This window comes from Hyperolius riggenbachi, chromosome 2 (genome assembly GCF_040937935.1).
Source record: "Hyperolius riggenbachi isolate aHypRig1 chromosome 2, aHypRig1.pri, whole genome shotgun sequence".
NCBI classification, from domain to species: Eukaryota; Metazoa; Chordata; class Amphibia; order Anura; family Hyperoliidae; genus Hyperolius; species Hyperolius riggenbachi.
The window spans coordinates 22,538,259-22,564,493 of NC_090647.1; the positions used below are offsets into that span (position 1 = coordinate 22,538,259).

A 26,235-nucleotide genomic window follows, 5' to 3' on the forward strand; every position below is an offset into this window, starting at 1 on the left:
ACTAGAGCAAATCCACATGCGTTCTCTGCATGCGGATTCGCATAACCAAAACAAGTGGATGGCCCTGTTTCCACTTGTCAGTTTTTTCCTGCGTTTTTCTGTGCAGGATTTTTCTGCACGGTAGAGCCTGCAGAATTCGCCTGTGTGAGGAATGCAGGCGATTCGCAGGCTATGTATTTAATAGGGAAAACACGCATGCGTTTTTTGCCGCGATTTCGCGTGCGAATTCGCATGAAAACTAATGTAAATTGAACCAGGCAGTGGCATGGTTAAATTCGCATATACCCTGCCTATGCGAAATCGCATGCGAAATCGCGGCAAAAAACGCACGCGGAATCGCATCCGCATGCGATTTCATCAGAGGTGGAATCCCGGTGATTCGCACCGCACTACTGGAAACGAGCCCTTAGCCATATATTGTTGTATATTGGAATGTAAGCTTGCCTTCCCCCTGAGCCTTTGCTGTCTATTATGTGGTATTCTCTCCCCAGAACATTCTATGGGACCAGAGATCTTTTCTGCTGGCTTTAGAACTCTCATTACACCAGCATTTTGCAGAGATGCACCTGAAGACACGAGTAAAGATCTCGCCGCCTGTGATACATTTCAGAAATTAAATCGGGGTGTAAAACAATTTTACAATGGACAACCACTGACTAAATCATTTACAAATGAATGTAAAAAAATAATAAAAAAAAAAGCAATTATTCATCTGCAGATCAGATCCACCAGGATGGATCTTCAGATCTGCAGATGATTGTCAGATATGCAGATGAATGTCTGTTAAACAAGGTGTGTATGATGATCTGCAGATCTCATAGACTATGTATGCAATTTGCAGGAACTGATCTTTTGCAGATACTGATCTTTTGTGTCTGTACAGCATCTTTGTGTGCAGCATCTTGCAAAGATGTCTGTCTGATGGGGAGTTCAGCTCCATAGAATAGACTTTGTAGAGTATGGCTCTCATACTACATGGAAGGGGGTAAAATTGATCTGTGATCTTTCATTTTCCAAAGCCTTTTATCTCAAGTGTGAATGTAGCCTGAGGGCTCGTTTCCACTATCGCGAATCCGCATGCGTCTAACGTATGCGAATTCGCATGAAATCAATGCAAAAGCACACCGGCATTGCCATGGTTAAATTCGCATACATCGTCATCCATGCGAATTTTCATGCGAATTCGCACGAAAATTCGCATGCACACGCATGCAAAATTCGCATCTGCATTAGAATTTTGCCGCATCGATTTCGCAACGCAATAGTGGAAACGAGCCCTTATACTGTCAGCCATAGACCCTGAACAAGCATGCAGCAGATCAGGTGTTTCGGAGATAATTGTCAGATCTGACAAGATTAGCTGCATGCTTGTTTCTGGTGTTATTCAGCCTCCATATACCTCTCGCTTTAGATTCTTTGTAACACCTTACTTCTTGAGATAGTAAAGTCAACCAGCTGACTAGAGGAAGTGTCTAAACCTTGTGCCGCTGACAATACAGAAAGGACACAAACGCTTGTAAAAGGCAGAATTGCTTGATACATGTTTTAGAATGAGTAAGGGCTGGAACCCACAGGAGCGCTTTTGGCAGCGTTTTGGCAGCACTGCGATACGCTAGCAGTTTGCCAAAACGCTCAGCTGATGTTAATGGATGGGGCAACTTCCACAGGAGCGTTTGCGTTTCTCAGAAACGCAAACGCAGGACATGCAGCATTTTGGGAGCGTTAGCGCTTCAATGTAAAGTATTGAACCGCTAGCGGAAACGCTCAGCAAAACCTAAACTGAGCGGTTTTGCTAGCGTTTTGCGGTTCAGCACACTAACAAAATGAAAAATAATTCACAGGACCAATCAGGATAAAAACGCAAAACGCAAAACGCTAGGCACCCGCTGGGGAAAAAAATACAATGTTGCAAAACACGACCAAAAATGCGCATGAATCCGCTTGCAAACCGCTCAGACAAAACGCTAGCGGTTGCGTTTTGCGTTTGCGGTTTTCAGTGGGTTCCAGGCCTTACTGTGTGTTTTTCTTTTTAAGGCTGGTTTCACAGTGGGACGTTACAGGCGCACGTTAGAGCAGCCTGTAACGCAGCCCACCGCACAGCAATGAAAAATCAATGGGCTGTTCACAGTGCGGATGTTGCGTTACATTGTAACGCTGCGTCACAAGACAACGTACTGCATGCAGTACTTTAGACGCGGCGGAGCCGCGTTAGACTGTTTGCACATGCTCAGTCATGTTGGGGAGGAGCGGAGAGCGGCCAGGCACATGGCTAATTAATATGCACTGCACGGTGTGACGTGCAGTGTTTACTTCCTGGAGCAGCCGCTCTGTGCGGCGATTGGCCGGCGGGACCACGTGATGCCGTATGCGCACAAGAGTGCGCATCACGGCATCACTGACGCCAGAGTGAGCTGCACAACGCGGCTCACTCTGACGTCCAGATCTAGCACCACCAGGCGTTCCGTTAGGGGGACGTTATGCGACCTTAACGCCCCCTCTAATGCAACGTCCTGGTGTGAAATTAGCCTTAACGTAATCTGAACTCTTGTCTTGCACGGGACACAAGGAAAACAGAGAGAAATGCACCCTGTGAGTTTTTAGAGAGAAAAGCCTTTCTAAATTCCCTTTATCTTCAAGTATTCACAAGTGTAATTTGATCTCTCAGCGGTGTCGGCACAGAAATTCATCAGTCCTTGGCAGACGTGGCTAATATGTAAACACAGGGTGTTAACCCTTTGTCTGCTTCCATGAGCAGGGAGTAGACACACTGCAGATTTATTGCAGAATTCTGTAAATAAATGTTTTTCTTTAACCACTTACGTCTATCTGGATGGATATATCCGTCCAGTTAGACTGTGCAGCTCCCGCCGCCAGCCCCCCGATCAGTGAATGGGAATATAGTTCCTATTCACCGATCTAAGTCCCCCGCAGAAAAACCGACGGTCTCTCATCAGAGACTGCGGTCTTTCTGCAAAAAAAAAAGTTTCCCCTCCCCTTTCTAGTTCCTGGAAGCGAGATTGTTCGCTTCCAGGACTATTTTGACTGTGGCCATCTTGTGGCCAAAAAGTAAACTGCACCCACATACATTTTTTTTTATAAATAATCACATTATATTACATTTAAAATTAGCTGTTTACCTCCCACACCAAAAATTACCCAAATACATTTTTTAATTAAAAATAAATAAGTAAAAAAAATACAATTAAAAAAACAACATAAATAGTTACCTAAGGGTCTGAAATTTTTAAATATGCATGGCAAGAGAGTATATTATTATATTTTTTTAAATTATAAGCTTGTAAATAGTGATGGACGCAAATTGAAAAAATGCACCTTTATTTCTAAATAAAATATCGGCGCCATAAATTGTGATAGGGACATCATTGAAATGGTGTAATAACCGGGACAAATGGGCAAATAAAATACATGAGTTTTAATTATGGTAGCATGTATTAATTTCAAACTATAATGGCCAAAAACTGAGGAAATAATGAATTTTTTTACATTTCTTTCTTAATCTTCCTGTTAAATGAATTTAGAAAAAAATAATTCTTAGCAAAACGTACCACCCAAAGAAAGCCTAATCAGTGGCGGGAAAAACAAGATATAGATCAATTAATTGTGATAATTAGTGATAAAGTTATTGGTGAATGAATGGGAGGTGAAAGTTGCTCAGATGCATAAGGTGAAACAACACTGAAGGCTGAAGTTATTCTGCTGTTGCTTATCGTTTAGAGCAGAGAGGAAGTTCTGAGTTCAGGTCCACTTTAAGTTAGTTAAACTTGATTGACATGTGTTTTTTTTATTCATCTCTACTATTTATGTAGCCAGGGAACTGCAGGACTGCAGAGCTCTGCTCAAAGGAGCTTACAGTCTAAGCTGGAAAAAAAGAACAGCTCACTCTATAATATCTTCAATGTTTTTCTCTTCTGCCAATACAGAAATACCCTCCGAAGAAGGACATGGTGAGGGCAGTGTCCATACAGACGGGGTATCTCATCCAGGGGGGAGGAGCCAAAAACTGCACCCTCATCTACCTGGCGCAGGTAGACCCTAGAGGTGAGTCATCAATACTGCACCACTGGGGAAGAAGGGGCACCACTGGGGAAGAAGGGGAGATGGGGGAGGCACCACTGGGGAAGAGGGGGGCACCACTGGGGAAGAAGGGGGAGGGGCATTTCCAAGCACATTATTAAGTCCTCTCACTCTCCATTTACATTCTGAAAGGGAATGACATTACTAAAAGGTACTTTATGGAGTATTATACCTTTAGGGCCTATGCAAACTAGAAATCACTAAACGCAAACGCTGAGCGATTTTCTGGAGTTTTTTCCTAGCGATTTCCTAGTGTTTTTTTTTTTTTTAGCGATTAGCATTTTACGATTAAGCCCTGCAGAATTGCTCAGAAGACGCTGCAGGCAACAAATTTGCATTTCAGCAAATCGCTTAGATGAGAACACGTTCAGCAATGCTGAAATCGCGCTGAAAATGGGCCCTAAAGTCTACCTGAAGTGACAGCTAACATGACATAGATATGGGTACATATAGTACCAATCCTACATAGAACTTAACTAAGTTCCCTTTATATTTTTTTCCATTGCAAGGATTAAAAGGCCGGTACTTACCTCTGCAGGCGGAGCAGTTGGACTGCAGTGGTGGCTTTCCTGAAAAACTAATTGGAGGTCATAGAACTGCGTGACTGTGCAGCCGCTGCGGATAGGACCATGGAGAATAGTTGAAAAAGTCATAATTTCTCTGTGTGGGAGCGAAATAAACAGCAGCCATGTCAGCGTGTCGTCACATCTGGCTGAAACTTCAGAGCTAGATTTTCAACTCAAAATAAAGAATGTGGGATTTAAGGAGTGTTCTATAGGATTAGTTCTACAAATACAGCTATGTACCTCCTATGTTTATTTTCACTTTAGGCTTGCCTTCATAAAAGGCCCCTGTCACTGGTGTAAACTGGAAAGAAAGAAACCCCAGCAGCAGTGAGAATGGCTGAGCAGATGAGTTCAAGATGGGAGGAGGGGGTGGGATGCAGCCATGCAAATGAAGGCAGAGTCAATCCCCTCCCTTTGAGTTTATCTTTTAGAGGGTACTACTGCAAACAAGAGCAAACAGGGTATCATATATTTTGAATTATCCCCTTAAAGGGAACCAAGCGCCACTTTTTTTTCCTGCAGTTTGTCCTGGTTTATAATAGGGGTTAAAAAGTTTCAGGAGGGGGACCTCACATAATTAAAAAAAAAAAAAAAATTCCCACACTCTAAACATACATTTTTTGGGGGGAAAATAGGAAAAAATGCCATGGATCTTCATACAGCCATATTGCGGCTGTATAGCGATCCCTGGCCAAAGCGCTGCGGCTGCGTATAGACCCCCTGGAAACCCCGTCAGGAAATTTATTGCGCTTTCATTTGATGCATGTAAAATTACACTACCGTTAGGTACTAATTGACATTTACCGCATTTAAAAGTATACTTTTTTCCTTCTAAACTTTAAAATCGATTTTCTCAAAAACTATAAGGTATTTTTGAAAAATTGTTTTTTCCTCGTATTCCTAATGATCTCCTTAACATATCCTGCAAATGTAGGGTTTCTAGCATTTAAGGTGGATTTGCTATTAACCATTAAAGTCGGCAAGTTTTTAAATGTGTATTTTTTTTTCCTTTGAAACTTTAAAATCAATTTTCTCAAAAACGATAAGGCCGATTTGAATTTTTTTTTTCCTCTTGTAGCCACTGGGGGCCCCTACAAGCTCTGGGGCCCTGGGGCAGCTGCCTCCTTTGCCTTAATGGTAGCGTCGGCCCTGGCTCTAGGAGACGCCATGTTCCCCACTGCCCTTCTAGCTGCCCATTATTTATCCAGGGGAAGGTGTGAAAATAGCATCTGTGACTTCTCTAAACTCTTTAAAGCATAGTGTCCTATCTCTCCAACCCACCCGCTGGTTTTGTTTTTCTCTGCTACAATGTGCAATAAAATAAAAATACCAATCCTGCATAAAGAGTAATAAAGGCCTTTGCTAAACTTTTGTATGTAAAAGAAGAGGTTAAAGGGGACCTAAACTGAGAAGGATATGGATTTTTCCTCTTAAAACAATAGCAGTTGCCTGACTCTCCTGCTGATCCTGTCTCTCTAAGGGCTCGTTTCCACTAGTGCAGTGAGCGGGTGGGCGGGATCGCAGGCGAATCCCATGAGCCGTGCCATGCACGGCTATGGGAATCGCAGCCTCCGCCGCAAATTCTGTAGGGGGTTCCGGCCGAATCGCTACTGCAAGCGATTTGCTGGCGGCGCCGTTATTCCCTATGGCAGAGTTTCCCCGCGCGATTTGCCTGCGGGGAAACTCTGCGTATTCGCGACCGTTTCCGCGACAGTGGAAACGGGCCCTAATACTTTCAGCCACAGCCCCTGAACAAGCATGCAGCAGATCAGGTGCTCTGACTGAAGTCAGACTGGATTAGCTGCATGGTTGTTTCAGGTGTGTGATTCAGCCACTACTACTAAAGGAAATAAACATGGCAGCCTCCATATACCTCTCTCTTCAGTTGTCCTTTAAACCCTAGGTTCTCAACATGTGGTACGCGTACCCCAGGGGGTATTTCTGATGGTTCCAGGGGGTACTCAGGCTTCATATACTTAACCAAGAATAACAAATTTAGAGTTTTAGAAAATGATAAATCTTAGTTAAACAACACAAAATTAATGTTTTAGCTAATTAAAAGCAATAGTAGAGGCTTGGAAATTGTTTAGAACCAATTATAATGTACTACGATTAAATATATATTTGTCAAGGGGTACCTGTGATAATGTTTACTATGCTAGGGGGTACTTGGGGAGTACAGGGTTTTAAAAGGGGTACATACCAATAAAATGTTGAGAAACACTGCTTTAAACCACTCTCTGGCTCTTAGGGCTCAGCCACACTATAAGCACTTTTCTGAGCGCTTGTGATTGATTTAGCTTTTTGAGCGCTTTTTAAAAATCACTCCCATTCACTTTCATTAAAATCACAGTAAAAATCGCCCTGATTTTTCACGTACACGATCGCGCAATCACTGCAATTTTTACGCGATTGTTACCATGATTTTAAAGGGGAACTGAAGTAAGAGTTATATGGAGGCTGCCATATTTATTTCCTTTTAAGCAATACCAGTTGCCTGGCTGTCCTGCTGATCCTCTGCCTCTAATACTATTAGCCATAGCCCCTGAACAAGCATGCAGCAGATCAGATGCTTCAGACTTTAAAGTCAGATCTGACAAGACTAGCTGCATGCTTGTTTCTGGTGTTATTCAGACACTACTGCAGAGAAATAGACCAGCAGGTCTGCCAGACAACTGGTATGGATTAAAAGGAAATAAATATGGCAGCCTCCGTATACCTCTTACTTCAGTTCCCCTTTAAAGAAAGTGAATGGGAGCAATTTTTAAAAGGTGCTCAGAAAGTGCTAATCAATCACAAAGTGCTCAGAAAAGCGCATGGTGTGGCTGAGCCCTTACTGGTTGATCAAAGACTCATCCATGGTTACCAAATAATAAAAAAAATCCTCTTCATCCTGTTCCAACTGCGTCAACAAAGATCAAAGGTCTCACCATGTTTGTTTCTGGAAAGAGGTTAGCAGTTATGGAACCCTTCTGGTTAGCAGTTATGGAACCCTTCTGGTTAGCAGTTGTGGAACCCTTCTGGTTAGCAGTTATGGAACCCTTCTGGTTAGCAGTTGTGGAACCCTTCTGGTTAGCAGTTATGGAACCCTTCTGGTTAGCAGTTGTGGAACCCTTCTGGTTAGCAGTTATGGAACCCTTCTGGTTAGCAGTTGTGGAACCCTTCTGGTTAGCAGTTATGGAACCCTTCTGGTTAGCAGTTGTGGAACCCTTCTGGTTAGCAGTTGTGGAACCCTTCTGGTTAGCAGTTATGGAACCCTTCTGGTTAGCAGTTGTGGAACCCTTCTGGTTAGCAGTTATGGAACCCTTCTGGTTAGCAGTTGTGGAACCCTTCTGGTTAGCAGTTGTGGAACCCTTCTGGTTAGCAGTTATGGAACCCTTCTGGTTAGCAGTTATGGAACCCTTCTGGTTAGCAGTTGTGGAACCCTTCTGGTAGGCAGTTATGGAACCCTTCTGGTTAGCAGTTGTGGAACCCTTCTGGTTAGCAGTTATGGAACCCTTCTGGTTAGCAGTTGTGGAACCCTTCTGGTTAGCAGTTGTGGAACCCTTCTGGTTAGCAGTTATGGAACCCTTCTGGTTAGCAGTTGTGGAACCCCTCTGGTTAGCAGTTGTGGAACCCTTCTGGTTAGCAGTTATGGAACCCTTTTGGTTAGCAGTTGTGGAACCCTTCTGGTTAGCAGTTGTGGAACCCTTTTGGTTAGCAGTTGTGGAACCCTTCTGGTTAGCAGTTGTGGAACCCTTCTGGTTAGCAGTTGTGGAACCCTTCTGGTTAGCAGTTGTGGAACCCTTCTGGTTAGCAGTTATGGAACCCTTTTGGTTAGCAGTTGTGGAACCCGGCATGCAGACACCTTAGACATGTCCGGTTCATCATGAAGAATTTTCCACACAAAACCATAACTGAGGCCAGTTTCATTCATGATCACTTGGATGGATGTTTGTCTGTTTTCTAGGATTAAACACTCCACTTTCTTCACTGTGGCTGTATACTCCATCAGTGATGGTCTTCTAGGTCTTGGCTCATCATAACATGGTCAATAGTTTCCGTAAACTGCCATCATCTCATCATGAATTCAGTCAGTGATTGGCCAATTAAAAATTGGATCTGTGTATGCACCCTTAAAGGACCACTATCGTGAAAAAAGTAGGCAGCTAAAATCTGACAGGTTTTGGGCCAGTCCATCTCCTTATGGGGGATTCTCAGGGGTTTTTTTTTCAACAGAATTTCCTGAATAGCAGTTGCAATGTCTAACTGACGAGTAGGGAGGCTGGCATCTTGCTATTTCGGCAGTTAAACTGCTGTTCAGGAAATGCTGTTGAAAACAAAGAAAACCCTGAGAATCCCCCATGAGAAGATAGACTAGGCCAAAATCTGTCGGTTCTGTCAAATTTTAACTGCCTGCTTTTTTTTCGCGATAGTGGTCCTTTAAGCCAGATACACACATCCAATTTTGTTGGTCAACGATTGGCTAGTTTTACCACCACACCGTGAGAGATTACCTACACAATCTACACAATCAACAATCAATACTGATCTACACAATCAATATATTCAAAATCTGTTGGCCCTCATGATACATGAATTTAGCAAATTGGCCAATCACTAACTATTTTTACCACCGCCATATAGTGTGAGAGTCAACAGAAAAGCCATGGGCAGATTGTGTAGATAAACCCTCATACTACGTGGAGGCGGTAAAATTGGTCAGTGGTTGGCCAATCATAATTGAAAGTGCGTACCTCGCTTTAGGGTTTTAGAGACTCCAGCCAGTCCTTCAGCTCAGGTGTTCAGACCTTGCGGTGATCTCAACATAAAGGACACAAGCTCTGTAAATCTTTGGGGGTACCGGTGATTCACTTGAAATCTATGGTAGAGCAATAACTGAAGTTTCCCTTGTTCTTGTCTCCTTTTTGTTCCCAGGTTCCTTACCCAAGTGGGTGGTGAACAAGTCCTCACAATTTCTGGCACCAAAGGTATGTAGATACTGGCTTCCATTTTCCGTAACACCCCCTGACAGTAAACTAAACCCAGATAGCTAACTACAATGCTGACATCTATTCTACAATGACGGTACTTTTTAAGAGTAAGGAGACTCTTAGGCCCAATTCACACTGCACGCGTTCCCATCTGCGTTTCGGGAACGCGTGCAGGAGAGAGAAGACATCAGACATTGTATAGATAGCACTATCTGATGTTCACACTGTATGCGTTCCGGACCAGTGCGGTCCGGGAATGCATGCTGAACGCCAGGGGCGTAACTAAGACCCACCGGGCCCCCCTGCAGAAATTTTAAGCGGGCATTCCCCCCCCACCCCCGGACCTGCTCAGGGCTGTTTTGGGGGGCTGAAGGGGTCGCACCATCAGGGGAAAGCTATGGCCACACTCGGCGTGGAGGGGGGATGGTCCTCCCCTCTCTCACCTCGGGCTCTTCCCTCTGCGCTCCCTTCCAGCTTGAATAACTATATATGTGCAGCGGCGGGCAGTGGCAGCTACATACCTTCCGTGAGCTCCAGCACGGATACTTCTCTCTCTAGCCTCTGACGCCACTTCCTGTATAAACTGCGCATGGGCTGCAGCCCCTATTGTTACGCCCATGCTGAACGCATTTCTTAACAAAACGCGCGGCTGTCCTATTCACTTCAGTGAATGGGATCAGCCACGCAACGCATACAAACACGGATGACGTGCGTTCATGTGCGGCCGGCCGTGCTTGCTAATGTGAACGGGGCCTGTAGGCTGAATATAAAAACACCATGGTGGTTGTGGTTCTCCATGAGATACCTGGGTACTCAGTAATACCTCTATTATTATTATTTATATAGCGCCAACATTCTCTGTAGCGCTGTACATAATACAAAACAGTTGGGAGCATGGATACATAAGTTCAAAGCTCTGAACCATCAGGACATCCAGCAATACAAATACAGACATAGCTGAAAGCTGATGTGTGGTCTGAGATGTCACCAATACTGATGCAGGTTCATATGATACATTACAGCAGAATGCAAAACACTAGGAGGAGGTCCCTGCCCTTGTGAGCTTACAATCTAGAGGGTAGTGGATTGGAGACATTAAGGAAGGAGACACAGGGTTGGAGGATGAAGCCTCTAATGCTACCTATAGCAAATTATAGGCTTGTGTGAACAGGTGTGTTTTGAGTGGGTATGAACGTTTCTAGGCTTGGAGCAAGATGGACAGGCTGGGGGAGAGAGTTCCAAAGGAGAGGTGACGCTCGTGAGAAGTCCTGGATGCAGGAGTGAGAGGAGGTGACCAAACAAGAGGACAAGAGGGACTCTGGGGAGGAGCAAAGGTTCCGGGAGGGAGAGTATCTGGAGATTAATGAGGAAATGTAAGAAGGTGACAACTTATGTAGAGCTTTGTACGATGGAGTGAGGAATTTAAACTGGATCCTTTGGATCTTCTACCCTTCAAGCCTAGCCATACATCCGTTATCAATCCATTCCTTGCATGTATGAAGGCCGAAACAGCCTCAAACAGATGTCAACAGTGTTGGACTGGAAGGTGAAAAAGCTGAGGAAATCCACCTGCTGGCCAAGCAGCAGTAACCCTGCGTTATCCCTCCCAATAGAAACCTGCAGCAAGTCCTCACTGTGAGGAAATCCACCTGCTGGCCAAGCAGCAGTAACCCTGTGTTATCACTCCCAATAGAAACCTTCAGCAAGTCCTCACTGTGAGGAAATCCACCTGCTGGCCAAGCAGCAGTAACCCTGTGTTATCACTCCCTATAGAAACCTGCAGCAAGTCTTCACTGTGAGGAAATCCACCTGCTGGCCAAGCAGCAGTAAGAGCTAGTCCACACAAGGTCCGGAAACGTATCCGTGGCTGCGTTTTTCAAACCTGATGAAAAACGGAGTCCCGGATACTAATGTTGAAAATAGCAGCCAGCCTCACCCAAGTAAAAAACGGATCCGTCTGCGTTTGCGGGGATCCGTTTTCAAAACCTGAACGGAAGGTCCGGACCTGCTGCATTTTCACGCAACGGATCAGGACCACGGATACACGCAGGGGTAGTGAAAGCAATGAGAAAACGCATCTCCAGCTCCACAGGCAAAAAACTGATGTGAAAACGGATAGCCTGAGCTTTATGATTGGCCCCAAAAAATCCTCCCACTCCTTCCTAATGATGGAGACGTTTTCTGTCAGGGAAAAACTGAACGGAAACTGATGCAAAACTGATGCACTTTCATCAGTTTGCAGTACGGTGGGTACTTCCCCTAATCTTCCCCGGATCCGGACTGCAGTATCCGTCCTGCAACTGTGTCTAGTGTGGACCCACTCTAACCCTGAGTTATCACTCCCTATAGAAACCTGCAGCAAGTCCTCACTGTGAGGAAATCTACCTGCTGGCCAAGCAGCAGTAACCCTGTGTTATCACTCCCTATAGAAACCTGCAGCAAGTCCTCACTGTGAGGAAATCTACCTGCTGGCCAAGCAGCAGTAACCCTGTGTAATCACTCCCTATAGAAACCTGAAGCAAGTCCTCACTGTGAGGAAATCCACCTGCTGGCCAAGCAGCAGTAACCCTGTGTTATCACTCCCTATAGAAACCTGCAGCAAGTCCTCACTGTGAGGAAATCTACCTGCTGGCCAAGCAGCAGTAACCCTGTGTAATCACTCCCTATAGAAACCTGCAGCAAGTCCTCACTGTGAGGAAATCCACCTGCTGGCCAAGCAGCAGTAACCCTGTGTTATCACTCCCTATAGAAACCTGCAGCAAGTGTTCACTGTGAGCAGCAACACCTGATTACTGCTGCTTGGCCAGCAATGGATTTCCTCAGCTTTTCCTGCTCCCAATCCGACACTGGATGTCAACTAGTGTTGGGCGAACACCTGGATGTTGGGGTTCGGGAAAGTTCACGAACATGGCCGCGATGTTCGGCATGTTCGGGCCGAACCCCGAACTCCCCGAACATCCCGCTTTTGGGGGCCCTATGGGGTCGCAGGCATAAGGGGGGAGCATGCCCCGATCGCGGGGGGGGGGGGGGGGGGGGGTCGGAAATTCCACCCACCCCCTCCGCTAGCGCTCCCCCCTCTGCCCGCTTCCCCATACAAAAGTTTCAGGAAGTAAAACAGTACCGGTGGTACTAGTGGGTGGCTGGCAGTGGGCGGCACTGTGAAGTGAGTGACTGAGGAGGAGGAGTCCGGAGAGTGACGCGTTGAGGGAGGCCGGGCAGCGGGCGGTTCAGCAGTAGTACGGTACTACTGCTGAACCGCCCGCTGCCCGGCCTCCCTCAACGCGTCACTCTCCGGACTCCTCCTCCTCAGTCACTCACTTCACAGTGCCGCCCACTGCCAGCCACCCACTAGTACCACCGGTACTGTTTTACTTCCTGAAACTTTTGTATGGGGAAGCGGGCAGAGGGGGGAGCGCTAGCGGAGGGGGTGGGGGGAATTTCCGACCCTCCCCGCGATCGGGGCATGCTCCCCCCTTATGCCTGCGACCCCATAGGGGGGCAGTATTCGGCCGAACAGGGGCCCTTTTCGGCTAGTCATTCCACAGTTCGGGCGAACCCCGAACAGTTTGGCCGAACACCACCAGGTGTTCGGCCGAACTCGAACATCTCCCGAACAGGGTGATGTTCTGCAGAACCCGAACAGTGGCGAACACTGTTCGCCCAACACTAATGTCAACACGATTATAAGTTTAACCACTTTACCCCCGCGCGTACGTATTTCTCCGCCCCTTTTTCCATCCTTTAACAACCAGGGACGGAGAAACACGTACTTTCCGCGTTCCCGACGCTGCCCGCGCTCCCGCTCGTAAACACGCCGCCCGCCGCTAGTAAACACGCCGCCGCCCGCTCGCCCAGAGATCAATGAACGGGAAAATCCATTCCCGTTCGTTGATCTAAGCCCCGCAATGATCAGCTGCTCTCCTATGGGCAGCGCGATCATTGTGAGAAAAAACTCACGTGTCCAGCCTCCTTATACTTCCTCCAAGCTTCCGGAAGGAAGCTTGGAGGTCGCATTAAAACAAAAAGTTACTGTGGCCATCTTGTGGCCAAATAGTAAACTACACCCTACACATTTTTCACATACAAATAAATGACTTTTACACATAAAATTAACTCATTACCTCCCACACTCCCCATTTTTTTTTTTGTAATTAAAAAAAAATTAAAAAATTTACAATTAAAAAAAATACATAAATAGTTACCTTAGGGACTGAACTTTTTAAATATTTATGTCAAGAGGGTATAACACTGTTACTTTATAAACTATGGGCTTGTAATTAGGGATGGACGCAAAAATGAAAAAAATGCACCTTTATTTTCAAATAAAATATTGGCGCCAAACATTGTGATGGGGACATAATTTAAATGGTTTTATAACCGGGACAAAAGGGCAAATACGTTTCATGGGTTTTAATTACAGTAGCATGCATTATTTAAAAACTATAATGGCCGAAAACTGAAAAATAATTATTTTTTTCCCCACATTTTTCCTATTTTCCCATTAAAACACATTTAGAAAAAAATAATTCTTGGCATAATGTCCCACCTAAAGACAGCCTAATTGGTGGCGGAAAAAACAAGATATAGTTCATTTCATTGCGATAAGTAATGATAAAGTTATAGACGAATGAATGGAAGGAGCGCTGAAAGGTGAAAATTGCTCTGGTGCTCAGGGGGTAAAACCCCTCAGTGGTGAAGTGGTTAAAATAATACAAAAAGTTACAAAAAAGAAGGCGCAGGATCTTCTACATAAATTTTACATGGAAATGTCTTGTAGTGATGTGTATCCCCAGACAGAACTTTTGCCAAACTTTTCACTGTTTAGATGCTGTGTTGGATGATCGCTCTTTAGAGATAAAAGAACTGGGAGTGAGAAGATATAAAATCCCCATATATAAACAAAACACAGTTTCTGACATTAGGAACACACAGCAGTGTAGCTGAGGAGCTTGGGGTCCCAGTGCAAGTTTTACATGGGGCCCCAAGAACTCTTGATATGTAGCCCCAAAACCTACCAAGGACAGTTTCAGAGTCAGAGAGGTGTAATCAGAGGAAGGAGAAAGTTAAGGATTACCACTATGCAAGTGGTAAGTGGGTGTCCTGAATAATTTGCTGCATTCTGCCTGGGTTTGGGTTTTGATATTCTCTTGTCTTCCCCCCCAGGCTATGAAGAAGATGTACAAAGCCTGTGTGAAGTACCCGGATTGGAAGAAGAAGCACAATCCTCAGCACAAGCCGTGGCTGTTCCCCGAGCAGAACAACCTTCCCACCATTAGTCTGTCCGAAGTGTCCGTCCAGCACGCCGATTCCCTGGAGAACATTGACGAGAGCTGCGTGGCGGAAGGCAAGGAGGACCGAGGAGACGGCAGCGACGAGGACAGCGTCAACTGAGGCCCACACTCACTGCCAGGACCCTCGGGGGGCGTGTTGTTGGGGGACCAAAAATGGTGTCTTCGGCCTACAATGTACGGCCGGTGGAGAGAGACACTGGGGGAGGGGGTAGTAGATTTTACAAATGGGAAGAAGGTATTTTTTGTACAAACTCTAAGGGTTGCGGCGTTTCGATTTTGCTCCTGCCTGGTGAGCCGATCACACATCCGGGACAGCCGGTGACGGATCTGGTGACCCTTGATGGAGACAGAAGGACAACCCTGGACATCACCGGTGGGGAAATGACGTGCCATGAAATGTTAGGCTTATTTTGCTGTCAGAGTTTAGGAGGCTTTAGCTTCGCAGAGTAAATATTTTTAGTGTCGTAGTGACTTTTCCAACGAATTGGGAGAATTGCACAGGAAGCGCGGGGAGGGCGAGGCGGGATGTCTGAGAGAGACAGAGATGATGAAGGAAGACCGTGTCTTCTGATCTGTTCAACATAAAAAACATTAAATGTTTTTCAGCTGATTGGTGTGTGTTACATTTTATTATTTCAGAGATCTGAGTAACCGTCCGCTGTCATTCCGGAATATTTTCTATGTAGCTGTACAGTAAATGGGGCAAAAATGGGTGCGGGTCAGGGAGGTCCTGGGCAGAAATTAACTTGGGGCCCACTTGACCCACACCCACCCCAATGCAGAATTAGGAGCCCCTCCCTTCCAACTCCAATGGTATGCAGGTACCAAAGTCGCCTCCCCAAGATAGCAACATTAGGTGGCCCTTTTGTCCATCCCCCCCCAATAGTATTAGTTTGTCCCCCAGTGCCAGCCAACGGACCCGCGAGTCTACCCCAAATTAATAGTTCCACAGGGCCCCCAGATTACTCGTAGCAGTGTGAACTCCTCTGTCCGGAAAGCTTGCTCCTCCTTTATGGAAAGTTCACACTACAGTAAGAACACTCATTAGTTCATAGTTGCCCAATGAGAATCCTTCCTGTTGCTAGGGAGGATTGACACTGGTCTCTTGCAATCCAATGCAAGCCTCTGCTTCTGCCAGGCCTCTGAGCTTGTCCCTGAGCCCAGCGGGGGTGCCAGCAGCGGTGGAGGAACTGAATGGCGGTGGCAATGGCAGTAGCGGCCCAGGTGCACAACAGTGGTTAGTGTAAACACCTCGCCAAGCACTGGAAAGCGGCACACCGCTGTGCATCCACAAGCCTTGTAAACACCTTCAATCATAATTGGCCAATCACTGACCAATTTTACCAACTCTGTATAGTATGAAGGTCAACAGAAAAACTATGAGCAGATTGTGTAGGTAAGCCATCATACTACATGGAGGTGGTAAAGTTGGTCAGTGATTGGCCAATCATGATTGAAGGTGTGTACCAGGCTTCAGTCTGTGTCCTTCCGTGTCCATCCCTCCCGAAGTGTCTTCTAGGACCTAGGTGACCCAGCTGAATGTAAGCACATCAGACCAATCTGGGGCCAATTGCTCAATTTTTTCCTATGGAAGCGCCTGGGAACAGAGTATTGCCCCCCCTCCTCATGTGCTATTGATTGGTTTGTGTGTCCCTCCCTTGCAAGCAATAGACTCCTAATACTTAAAGGGATACTGTAGGGGTCGGGGGAAAATGAGTTGAACTTACCCGGGGCTTCTAATGGTCCCCCGCAGACATCCTGTGCCCACGCAGCCACTCACCGATGCTCCGGCCCCGCCTCCGGTTCACTTCTGGAATTTCAGACTTTAAAGTCTGAAAACCACTACGCCTGCGTTGCCGTGTCCTCGCTCCCACTGACATCACCAGGAGTGTACAGCACAATCCCAGTATGGTCTGTGCCTGCGCAGTACGCTCCTGGGGACATCAGCGGGAGCGAGGACACGGCAACGCAGGCACAGTGATTTTCAGACTTTAAAGTCTGAAATTCTAGAAGTGAACCGGAGGCGGGGCCGGAGCATCGGTGAGTGGCTGCGCAGGCACAGGATGTCTGCGGGGGACCATTAGAAGCCCCGGGGAAGTTCAACTCATTTTCCCCCGACGCCCCTACAGTATCCCTTTAAGTGTAGCTCTGCCTCCTTTCCTCATCTCTGCATCATCCAACAGCACATTGCTCCTCCTCCTCATGTGCTATTGGCTGGTTTGTGTGTCCCTCCCTTGCAAGCAACAGACTCCTAATACTTAAGTGTAGCTCCGCCTCCTTTCCTCACCTCAGCATCATCCTACCAAAGCATTTCTCCTCCTCCTCCTGTGCTATTCGCTGGTTTGTGTGTCCCGCCCTTGCAAGCAACAAACTCCCTAATACTGAGATGTCGCCCCGCCTCCTTTCCTTACCTCTGCCTCATCCTACCAGCCCCTGACAGTGTATTAATCCCATGGAAAGTACAACCCCCTTTAAACAGGCTGGAAGTTTTATATCAATCAGAATATAAGTGCCTCCATTACGCGCTTGTTTGGCTTGTTTGACTGAAACAAGTACCATGGCCAGAAATGACCTTGAAGCAGAAATGAAAAAAAAAACTAAAATTTCTTGTGATCTAGAAACGCCGTCAGACCTGTTTCCATGGCAACTGAGCCAGTATCCCTTGCAGCCGGCTGTCAGAGAGCAGTGCGCAGAAAGAACGGCCCCACCAGCTGGCTCTGCAGGGACATAAGTGCAATTATTCTCATTTCTATGCTATGTATACATACTGTATGCCTCACAAAATGCCAGCAATAAATAGAATATCCTATACTTTAGAGGGAATCTGAACTGAGAGGTGTATGCAGGCTGACATATTTATTTCCTTTTAAACAATACACATTACCTGGCTGTCCTGCTGATCCTCTGCCTCTAATACTATTATCTATAATCCCTGAACAAGGATGCAGATCAGTGGCTCTGACTGAAGTCAGACAGGATTAGCTGCATGCTTGTTTCAGGTGTGTGATTCAGACACTACTCCAGCCAAAGAGATCAGCAGGGCAGCCAGGCAACTAGTATTGTTTAAAAAGAAATAAATATGGCAGCCTCCATATTTCTTTCTCTCTCTTCCTATAGGCGTAACTCTGCAGGTCAGACACATTGCAACAATATTGAATGCACTCAGTATTAATAAATCTTGCTTCACAAGTCTGAGTTCATTACATTTGGAAAGGTGACAGGACAGCTTTAAATGATAAATATTTTCCCTCTTCTTGTATGTTGAATCTGCACACCTGAAATGGATGTCTGAACCCCGATGACATCTCAGTAATGCGCATCTGGCAGTCTCACCTCTTCCTGCCGCATCATGTGACACAACTAATGCTCTCTTCTGCTTCTAATGCATTGCGGAGAGCTGCTAATCTAATATTGTGGACACGGCCGGCTGTGATGTGATGTTGCATGCGGCTCCCTCACTGCAGCCCAGAAACACGTTCCCACAGGCCCCCTGGGACCCCGGGCTCTGCGGGAGGAGAGGGGGATGGTGAGAGAATGCCGCAGGGGCCCTGGTGGGCATATCGTACTGTGTACAGAGCTTTTATACACAGGTGATGGGGAGATTCATTGCTTGGATCACGCTACTCCTTTTCACAGAAGACCAGGGCCGGATTTAGCATAAGTCACTATAGGCACGCGCCTACGAGGCACAGTAGCTGTGACAATCCAGCCCCGCGATCCCGTCCAATCTGCTCCCGTTAGCGTACGCAGGAAGTACGGTGAGCAGACCATATAATAATAGATAATAGAGATTATGTATTATGACAATATGTAATGGGACAATCACTCACCAATCCCGTATTACTAGGCCACTGTTGCCATGCAGGTCTCATGCACTAGAGACTTCTGGAGGCAAATTCACAGTGTGCGTAGTAAACGGTTAAGATTGGTTGGAGGTGCCCATACATGTACAATCACGATTGTATGTACAATCGGTAAACTAAAAATATCGATTTCACGCTGGAAATCGGGTCGTTTCACTGCCACACTCTTCGATTTGCTAGGGCGAAGAGACCCCAACGCTATCCTAATAGAGTAGCCCGCCCAATCACGTTCGACATGCTCCAGTCACCGTTCGGGGAATAGTCACTTCCGAAAGGCTTAAAGAGAATCTGTATTGTTAAAATCGCACAAAAGTAAACATACCAGTGCGTTAGGGGACATCTCCTATTACCCTCTGTCACAATTTCGCTGCTCCTCGCCGCATTAAAAGTGGTTAAAAACAGTTTTAAAAAGTTTGTTTATAAACAAACAAAATGGCCACCAAAACAGGAAGTAGGTGGATGTACAGTATGTCCACACATAGAAAATACATTCATACACAAGCAGGCTGTATACAGCCTTCCTTTTTAATCTCAAGAGATCATTTGTGTGTTTCTTTCCCCCTGCAGCTATCTTCCACTGAAGTGTCGGGCTGTTTTTTCCTGCAGAGTGCAGACAGCTCTGCCTGTATGTAATTCCTCAGTATGTGAAAGCCCAGCCAGCTCAGAGGACGATTTATCCAGCTTGTAAAAGATAAGAGAGCAGAGAGAAGCTGCACTAATCTAAATAACACACAGGCAGTGTGCAGAGAGGGGCCTGGAGGGGGGAGATGCATCACAGAACCACAACACTGAAGAACTTGGCAGCCTTCCAGACACAGGCCGACAAGTCTGACAAGAGAGAGATAAGTTGATTTATTACAGAGATGGTGATAGTAGAAAGTGCTGCAGTAAGCCAGAACACATTAGAAAAGCTTTTGGAACTTGTAGGATGGAAGAAAACCGGATGAAATTTTTGTTACGGAGTCTCTTTAAAGGAATGATCCGCAGAAAAATAAAAAAAAAGTTCCACTTACCTGGGGCTTCCTCCAGCCCGTGGCAGCCGTCTTGTGCCCCCACCGCAGCTCTGGTGGCTCCCGGTCCTCTTCGCCGGCGGAGCCGACCTCGCCAGGTCGGGTTCCGGGTCGGCCTCTTCTGCGCTCCACGGCGCGGGTCACGTGGTCCTGCCGACGTCATCTGGATGCTACTGCGCAGGACCAGTAGCACTGCTCCTGCGCAGTAGCATCCAGATGACGTCGGCCGGACCACGTGACCCCCGCGGTGGAATGCAGAAGAGGCCGACCCGGAGCCCGACCTAGCGAGGTCGGCTCTTCCAGGCAAAGAGAACCGGGAACCACCAGAGCTGCGGCAAGGGCACGGGACGGCTGCCCCGGGCTGGAGGAAGCCCCAGGTAAGTGGAACTTTTTTTTTATTGTACCGCGGATCATTCCTTTAAAGACTGTGAGCAGTGTGACGTTTAAAGAAAGGTTACTGGGTCCATGTATGATGCAATCTCGATTGTATGTCCAATCGATAAACTAAAGTTATCGATTTTGCACAGGAAATCAGGTTCTAGCTAATCCTAGAAGGAAGAAACGGTTGTTTACAACCTAGCTAGCAAATCAACAATTTATAAGCAAATAATAAAACAATGTGGCAGTATGACTGACACTTCAGAGCGCAGATTCGTTATAGCAGCAATCAGATGACCAGAACAGGCAGTCAGGCACAAGACTGAACGATAAAAATCGTTAGTTTTATTCTAAAACTACATACACAGAGCATACTTTAGCCCACAGATATATATACCTGTCCGGCAGAACAGATTGGTTTGATAGAAAGAGAGTAGAGATAAAAAGAAACAGAATGTCTTAATGTACAGTTCAAATACCATTATCGGTAGTCCATGCGGCAATCGCAAGTCTTTGGCGAAAGTCCAAGATGGCCGATTGCCATAGAGGCCAAGAGGCCGTGGTAAGAAATAATCAATTTTGCCAGTGCCCAGCTGGCTTGCCGGTTGATGTTAACGCGGCGTCCGATTCACGAGTTTGGACTTTTGGACTTTGGGCTTTCTGCCCTTTGTCAAGTTATACCCCTCACTTCAGCAAGGAGGAGTTAGGGCGGGGGATCACACACCACTTTGGAACTTGAGAGGAGCCACCCCTTATCTTGGGGACCAAACTATATCTAAATCAGGATATGAGTTGTATCTCCAGAACCGTACAGGTTATGTTAAATCTAATACCATTTTTAGGTCGATCATAATTTATCGATAACAATGATATCAAACTTGAGGCGTCAGACCCCTGGGATATTAAAGGGTTACTATAAACCGGTCTTACGCTAGATCTGGGAGTCCGATTGGTCGAGAAACCTCTCAGAACCAGCGTCTTGCGGAATCCCACAACCTGTGCAGATTTGATGGGCATAGAGATTTGCTATGCCATGAATTATGAAGAAAATGTGAAGGAAATATGGATATTGGGGATTCCTGGGTCACAGTAGGTCAGCTACTTCCAGGGAAAGTTGAAGAACTCAGCTGGAAGTCTTTGAAGCTTGGACAGCAGAGCTAAGTGTCAGATTCCCTGCTGAGATCGGTTCCTACCAGTCTGAGAAGGATGCTTTAAATTGGTTCTGTCAGGCTGATATCTAACTTCATCTGATGGATGAGCTTATAAACTCTCTAGGGGGTCCCATGAGGCCTGAGACCCGTTCTTCACACTTGGGTGAGAGAGACTAGGTAATTAGAAAAACTGCCAGTGCTTGCTAGCATTTGACCAGGAAGTAGGGAAAAAAAACAGTTGATTTGAAAAAAAAATGACATTTTTACTATTTTGCAATGGAACCTGCGTTTGTGACGTCAATGGTGCACACACGGTTTTCCTGGGAACCGTGTGAGCGTCACAAGCTACCTATGACAGGTAAGGGAGACGTGACAGCTGGGACAGCCAACACACTTGAGGTGCAGTTTGGCTGGGTTTGTAGGTTCATGGAAGGCGGAGTCTAGGTTGCCAGGACATCTGTGTCAGGCTCCTGTCAGGTAAATCTGGGCCTGCAGAAGACATAACATAAGAGCTGTTTTTCACTGCCTGTGTGGGCGTACGTCAAAAAATGGCGCGTCTGGAGATTTGAGGGGCCCAATAACTCTGATAGTGGAATATAGGTAAATTTACCCATATGTTTTTTATGAATAAAACTTTTTAAATAAAAAAAAATAATAATAATAAGGTGGAAAAAATGAAAATATCGGTATTAAATACCAATATTTTTACTACAGTACTTCTCTCTGAATCCTCCCACTAACAATGCCTAACCTGACCCAAGCCCCCCGGCAAACCTCAATTCTCCCCACCACCGCAACCCCCCTCCCTTACAAAAACATGCCCCTCTATACTGCTAATACAATAGACCCCTATGCCGACGCCCAAATTTCCTGCTTCTCTGCGCGATGCGGTTTGCAAGACAATTTTGATGGCTGGCAATTTGCGAAATGCAAGCACACAGTGTTTAAAATATAACAACAAAACATTTGTAAAGGGCTTTTGTCCCATAGGACCGCGCATAAGCCTGTCTCAGATCAGTACATAGTGATGTGTAACAGTTATGTGATCATAAGTGCCAGACTAAACCGGTGGCTTTTAAGTTTTGATTTAAACATGTCCAGGGTTGGAGCTGTCTTGGTTACGTTTTGCAAGGCATTCCACAGGGTAGGGGCAGCATGACAGAAAGCTCTGGTTCCAAAGGTTTCCAGTAGAACTTTGGGGGTGGTGACAAGTGACAGGCAGCCTATTGGCCCAATCAAAGTGCGATGATCTCGTCCTACAAAGTCACTGGACCTGACGGACCAGAGTGGGACAATTGGAGCAGCTGTTGTTCATTTTGGGGTAACGCGAGTAAGTTAGTAGTGCATGATATAGCAGTAGCGTGCCTACTTTGAACATTTTACTTGCGCTGCCACATTAGGCTGCGGTACTTGAGCCGTGTAGCTTAGTGAATCAACTCCTCCTGATTTGTCTGTGAGCCAGATGTAGCCATCAAAAGAGCCACATCTGGCTCCCGAGCCATAGGTTCCCTACCCCTGGGTTAACCTCTTGTGCCACCTATACATGGCCTTAAGAATTATGGTCAACTATAATGGCTGCTGGTGGAAGCTATTGGATGCGATCGTTAGGGCGACAGCTCGGGGATCCATCACTGTATAGATGTATTGCTGTGCTGTTGCCTAGCGATGCGACTTTCCAGTATCAGGGGTCCCCAAACTGCACGCCCCCGGCGATGGCACCCAATCGCTACTGATGAACAGGCTATTTTCCACTAGCGCAATTCATTTTTTTTCTGAATGCCAATTACCAGTCTGCTGCGTTTGTGGTCCAGACGATGGAATATTGCATAGCAATTGCGCCTCTATGCATTTTTACCTACGATTTTGGCAACTCAAACTAATTTTTTTGCCAAGTTTTTGTTTTCTCCCTCCGGAAATCATGAATGCAAAAGGCACTGCAATTGCGCCATCCACCCGACAGATCACAATGGGATCTCAGCGATACTGCGCCAGTGGAAATAGAAAGAAACGCAGCTGCAGCTTCTCAGTGGAAAAGAGCCCTTAGCTCACACTGCAAAACGCAATCATCAAGCACAGATTTTCAGAGGAATGTACATTTTTGCTCTTTCTATAAGCTGAATCGCTTTGAGGCTCTGGTCACATCTAACGAAATAGCTGACGGTAGTGATTTTCGATTTTTGGCGCGTTTTTCTTCCCCTCTCGGCACTCCACTGCGGGCAACAATTTTGTGAAAAGCGTTTTTTTAAGCGCTTTTGCAGAGTGATTCCGATTTTTCACTTCCTGACGTCAGTCAGGAAGTTAACTCTTTGACCAGGAAAAGAATAAATATGATGTATTTATTATTTAAAACGCAAACGCATAAAGCGATTCTGTGAGCGTTTAGCGCTCTTCCTATACCTACCATTAGACCAAAAACGCCCCAAAAATGGTACAGGCACCGCTTTGTGGAGCGCAAAGTGGATAAAATGCGCTGATATGAACCTTCTCATAGGGAATCATTGCACAAGCGTTTTGTGGGCGATTTTGAAAATCGCCTTCGCTTGAAAAAAAGGCTGAAACACCCTAGATGTAAACAAGCCCTGAACTATGGTACATGCAGCAAGATTTCATTTCTAAATATCTAAACTGCTGTGGGAACACCCTCCTAGGGTGACACTGCACCACTGCTGGATTACCGAACAGTCAATGAAGGCACCTGCTTGGGGCCCCAGTCACAGTCTAGGGGCCACAGGGGGGGTGGTAGGCTGTGACCCGCTGCCTTCATGCATAGCTCTAGGCTATCCACTGATGTATATGGTAAATACATGAGGATGCTTCGTCTCTGGTTCACTTTAAAAAGAACTTGATTGGTGTCTGGAGGATTTCTTAACAGTTTAGGACCGCTATCACGAAAATCGGAAAATCGTAAACATTTTAAATAACGTAAACACATACAAATAAGAAGTATGTTTTTTCCAGAATAAAATGAGCCATAAATTACTTTTCTCCTACGTTGCTGTCACTTACAATAGGTAGTAGAAAACTGACAGGACCGACAGGTTTTGGACTAGTCCAACTCCTTATGGGGGATTCTCAGGGTTTTCTTTACTTTCAGTTAGTGAATGGCACTTCCTCTGCCTAACTGCCAGAAAAGTGTGTAAACAGGTAGGGAAAAGGGGGGGGGGGTGGTCTGCATCTTTATATAAATCCTTTTTAGGGATTGTCTCTTTAGAAATAAAAAAGGCCATGCAGAGAATCCCCCATGAAGAGATGGACTAATCCAAAACCTGTCGGTTCTGTCAGAATTTCTACTGCTTACTGTAAGTGACAGCAAAGTAGAAGAAAAGTTATTTATGTTTGATGTTACTCTGCAATAAACTGGAGGTGTTACAGCACTATGGCGAGTATGATGAGTGACGCTGTCTGCAGCCCTGCACAATACGGAATCAGAGGCAGGAGTGCAGCCTGGAATTATGCATTAAAGCAGCGGGTCACTGTGAGTCATGCAGTTGCAGGAGACTTGGCAATCCACTGAACTCTTGCACAGGACAGAAGGAAAACAGCAAAAAGCACCTTGTATGTATTTATCATCTGTGACTAATCATAAGTTGTAATTTGACCCCCCCATGTGGGTGGTTGAGGGAGGGGGGACCCAAATCTGCTAACTGCTTAGGGCTCCATTTGGCCTTAAAGGGACACTTAAGTCAAACAAAAAAAATGAGTTTTACTCACCTGGGGCTTCCAATAGCCCGCTGCAGCTGTCCGGTGCCCTCGCCATCTCCCTCCGATCCTCCTGTGCCCGCCGGCAGCCACTTCCTGTTTCGGTGACAGGAGCTGACAGGCTGGGGACGCGAGTGATTCTTCGCGTTCCTGGCCACAATAGCACCATCTATGCTGCTATAGCATATATCATATACCATATAGCAGCATAGAGGGTGCTAATGTGTCTGGGAACGCGAAGAATCACTCGCGTCCCCAGCCTGTCAGCTCCTGTCACCGAAACAGGAAGTGGCTGCTGGCGGGGCCAGGAGGATCGGAGGGAGACGGCGATGGCACCGAACAGCTGCAGGGGGCTATTGGAAGCCCTAGGTAAGTAAAACTCGTTTTTTTTTGTTTGACTTAAGTGTCCCTTTAAAGAGACACTGAAGCGAGACTAAATCTTGCTTCTTGTCTCATAGTTAGCAGGGGCATGTGTGCCCCTGCTAAAACGCAGCTATCACGCGGCTAAACGAGGGTCCCTGACCCCCCAACCCCCCCCCCCCCCATGCAAAATCCACGACCAACTTGGTCGTAGATTTTGCAGCTCTTCAGGCAGGGCTAACGGCTGCAGCCCTGCCTCTCAGCGCCGTCTATCAGCGGCACATCGCCGCCTCTCCCCCGCCCCTCTCAGCGAAGGAAGACTGAGAGGGGCGGGGGAGAGGCGGAGATACGCGCTGACAGACGCGCAAGAGGCAGGGCTGCGGCGGTTAGCCCTGCCTCACTCCGGAAGAGGGGATGCGCTGCTCGGAGGGGATTTCGGGGGGTAAGGGACGCACTTTGGTTTCTTGTATCCTTTAATGCGGCTCTGAACTGCACTACTGGTTTGCGGAACAAATCACCCCAATGTAAACCAGCCTAAATCCTGACTGCTGCTGCTCCGCTGTAAGCTGCGTTCAGTCAGCCGGATATACACAAGGATAAGGAAAGGATTGGCGTGTCTCTGCTCACATGCAATTCTGAAATCCAGCAGCATAATCCTAAAGCAGGAGCGCCCTCTTCTGGAGAAACGGAGGAAGCATCATATTTTATTTCCCAAACGCTACTGGTGCTGCTGGAGTTACAGTAGTAAAGTTGTTAAACGCAAATAAAAATGCATAATAAATGCATTACATTTTGTAAAAGCATTTCTATGCGTTGGAACGTGTGTTGTGTGCATTTTTACATGTGTTT

The 26,235-nt window shown here is 46.3% G+C and overlaps 1 protein-coding gene across 1 annotated transcript in view; it reads left to right on the forward strand.

Annotated features, from left to right (window-relative positions):
• STARD10 (StAR related lipid transfer domain containing 10) overlaps window positions 1-15,535 on the forward strand; it is a 93,145-nt gene extending 77,610 nt beyond the window's left edge. Inside the window, exons 4-6 of the mRNA XM_068266562.1 lie at window positions 3,942-4,059; window positions 9,579-9,631; window positions 14,798-15,535. Of these exons, the coding sequence (XP_068122663.1) occupies window positions 3,942-4,059; window positions 9,579-9,631; window positions 14,798-15,025 (399 nt within the window). The 3' untranslated portion in view covers window positions 15,026-15,535. The remainder of the gene's footprint in view (window positions 1-3,941; window positions 4,060-9,578; window positions 9,632-14,797) is intronic.
• Window positions 15,536-26,235: the final 10,700 nt, after the last annotated feature.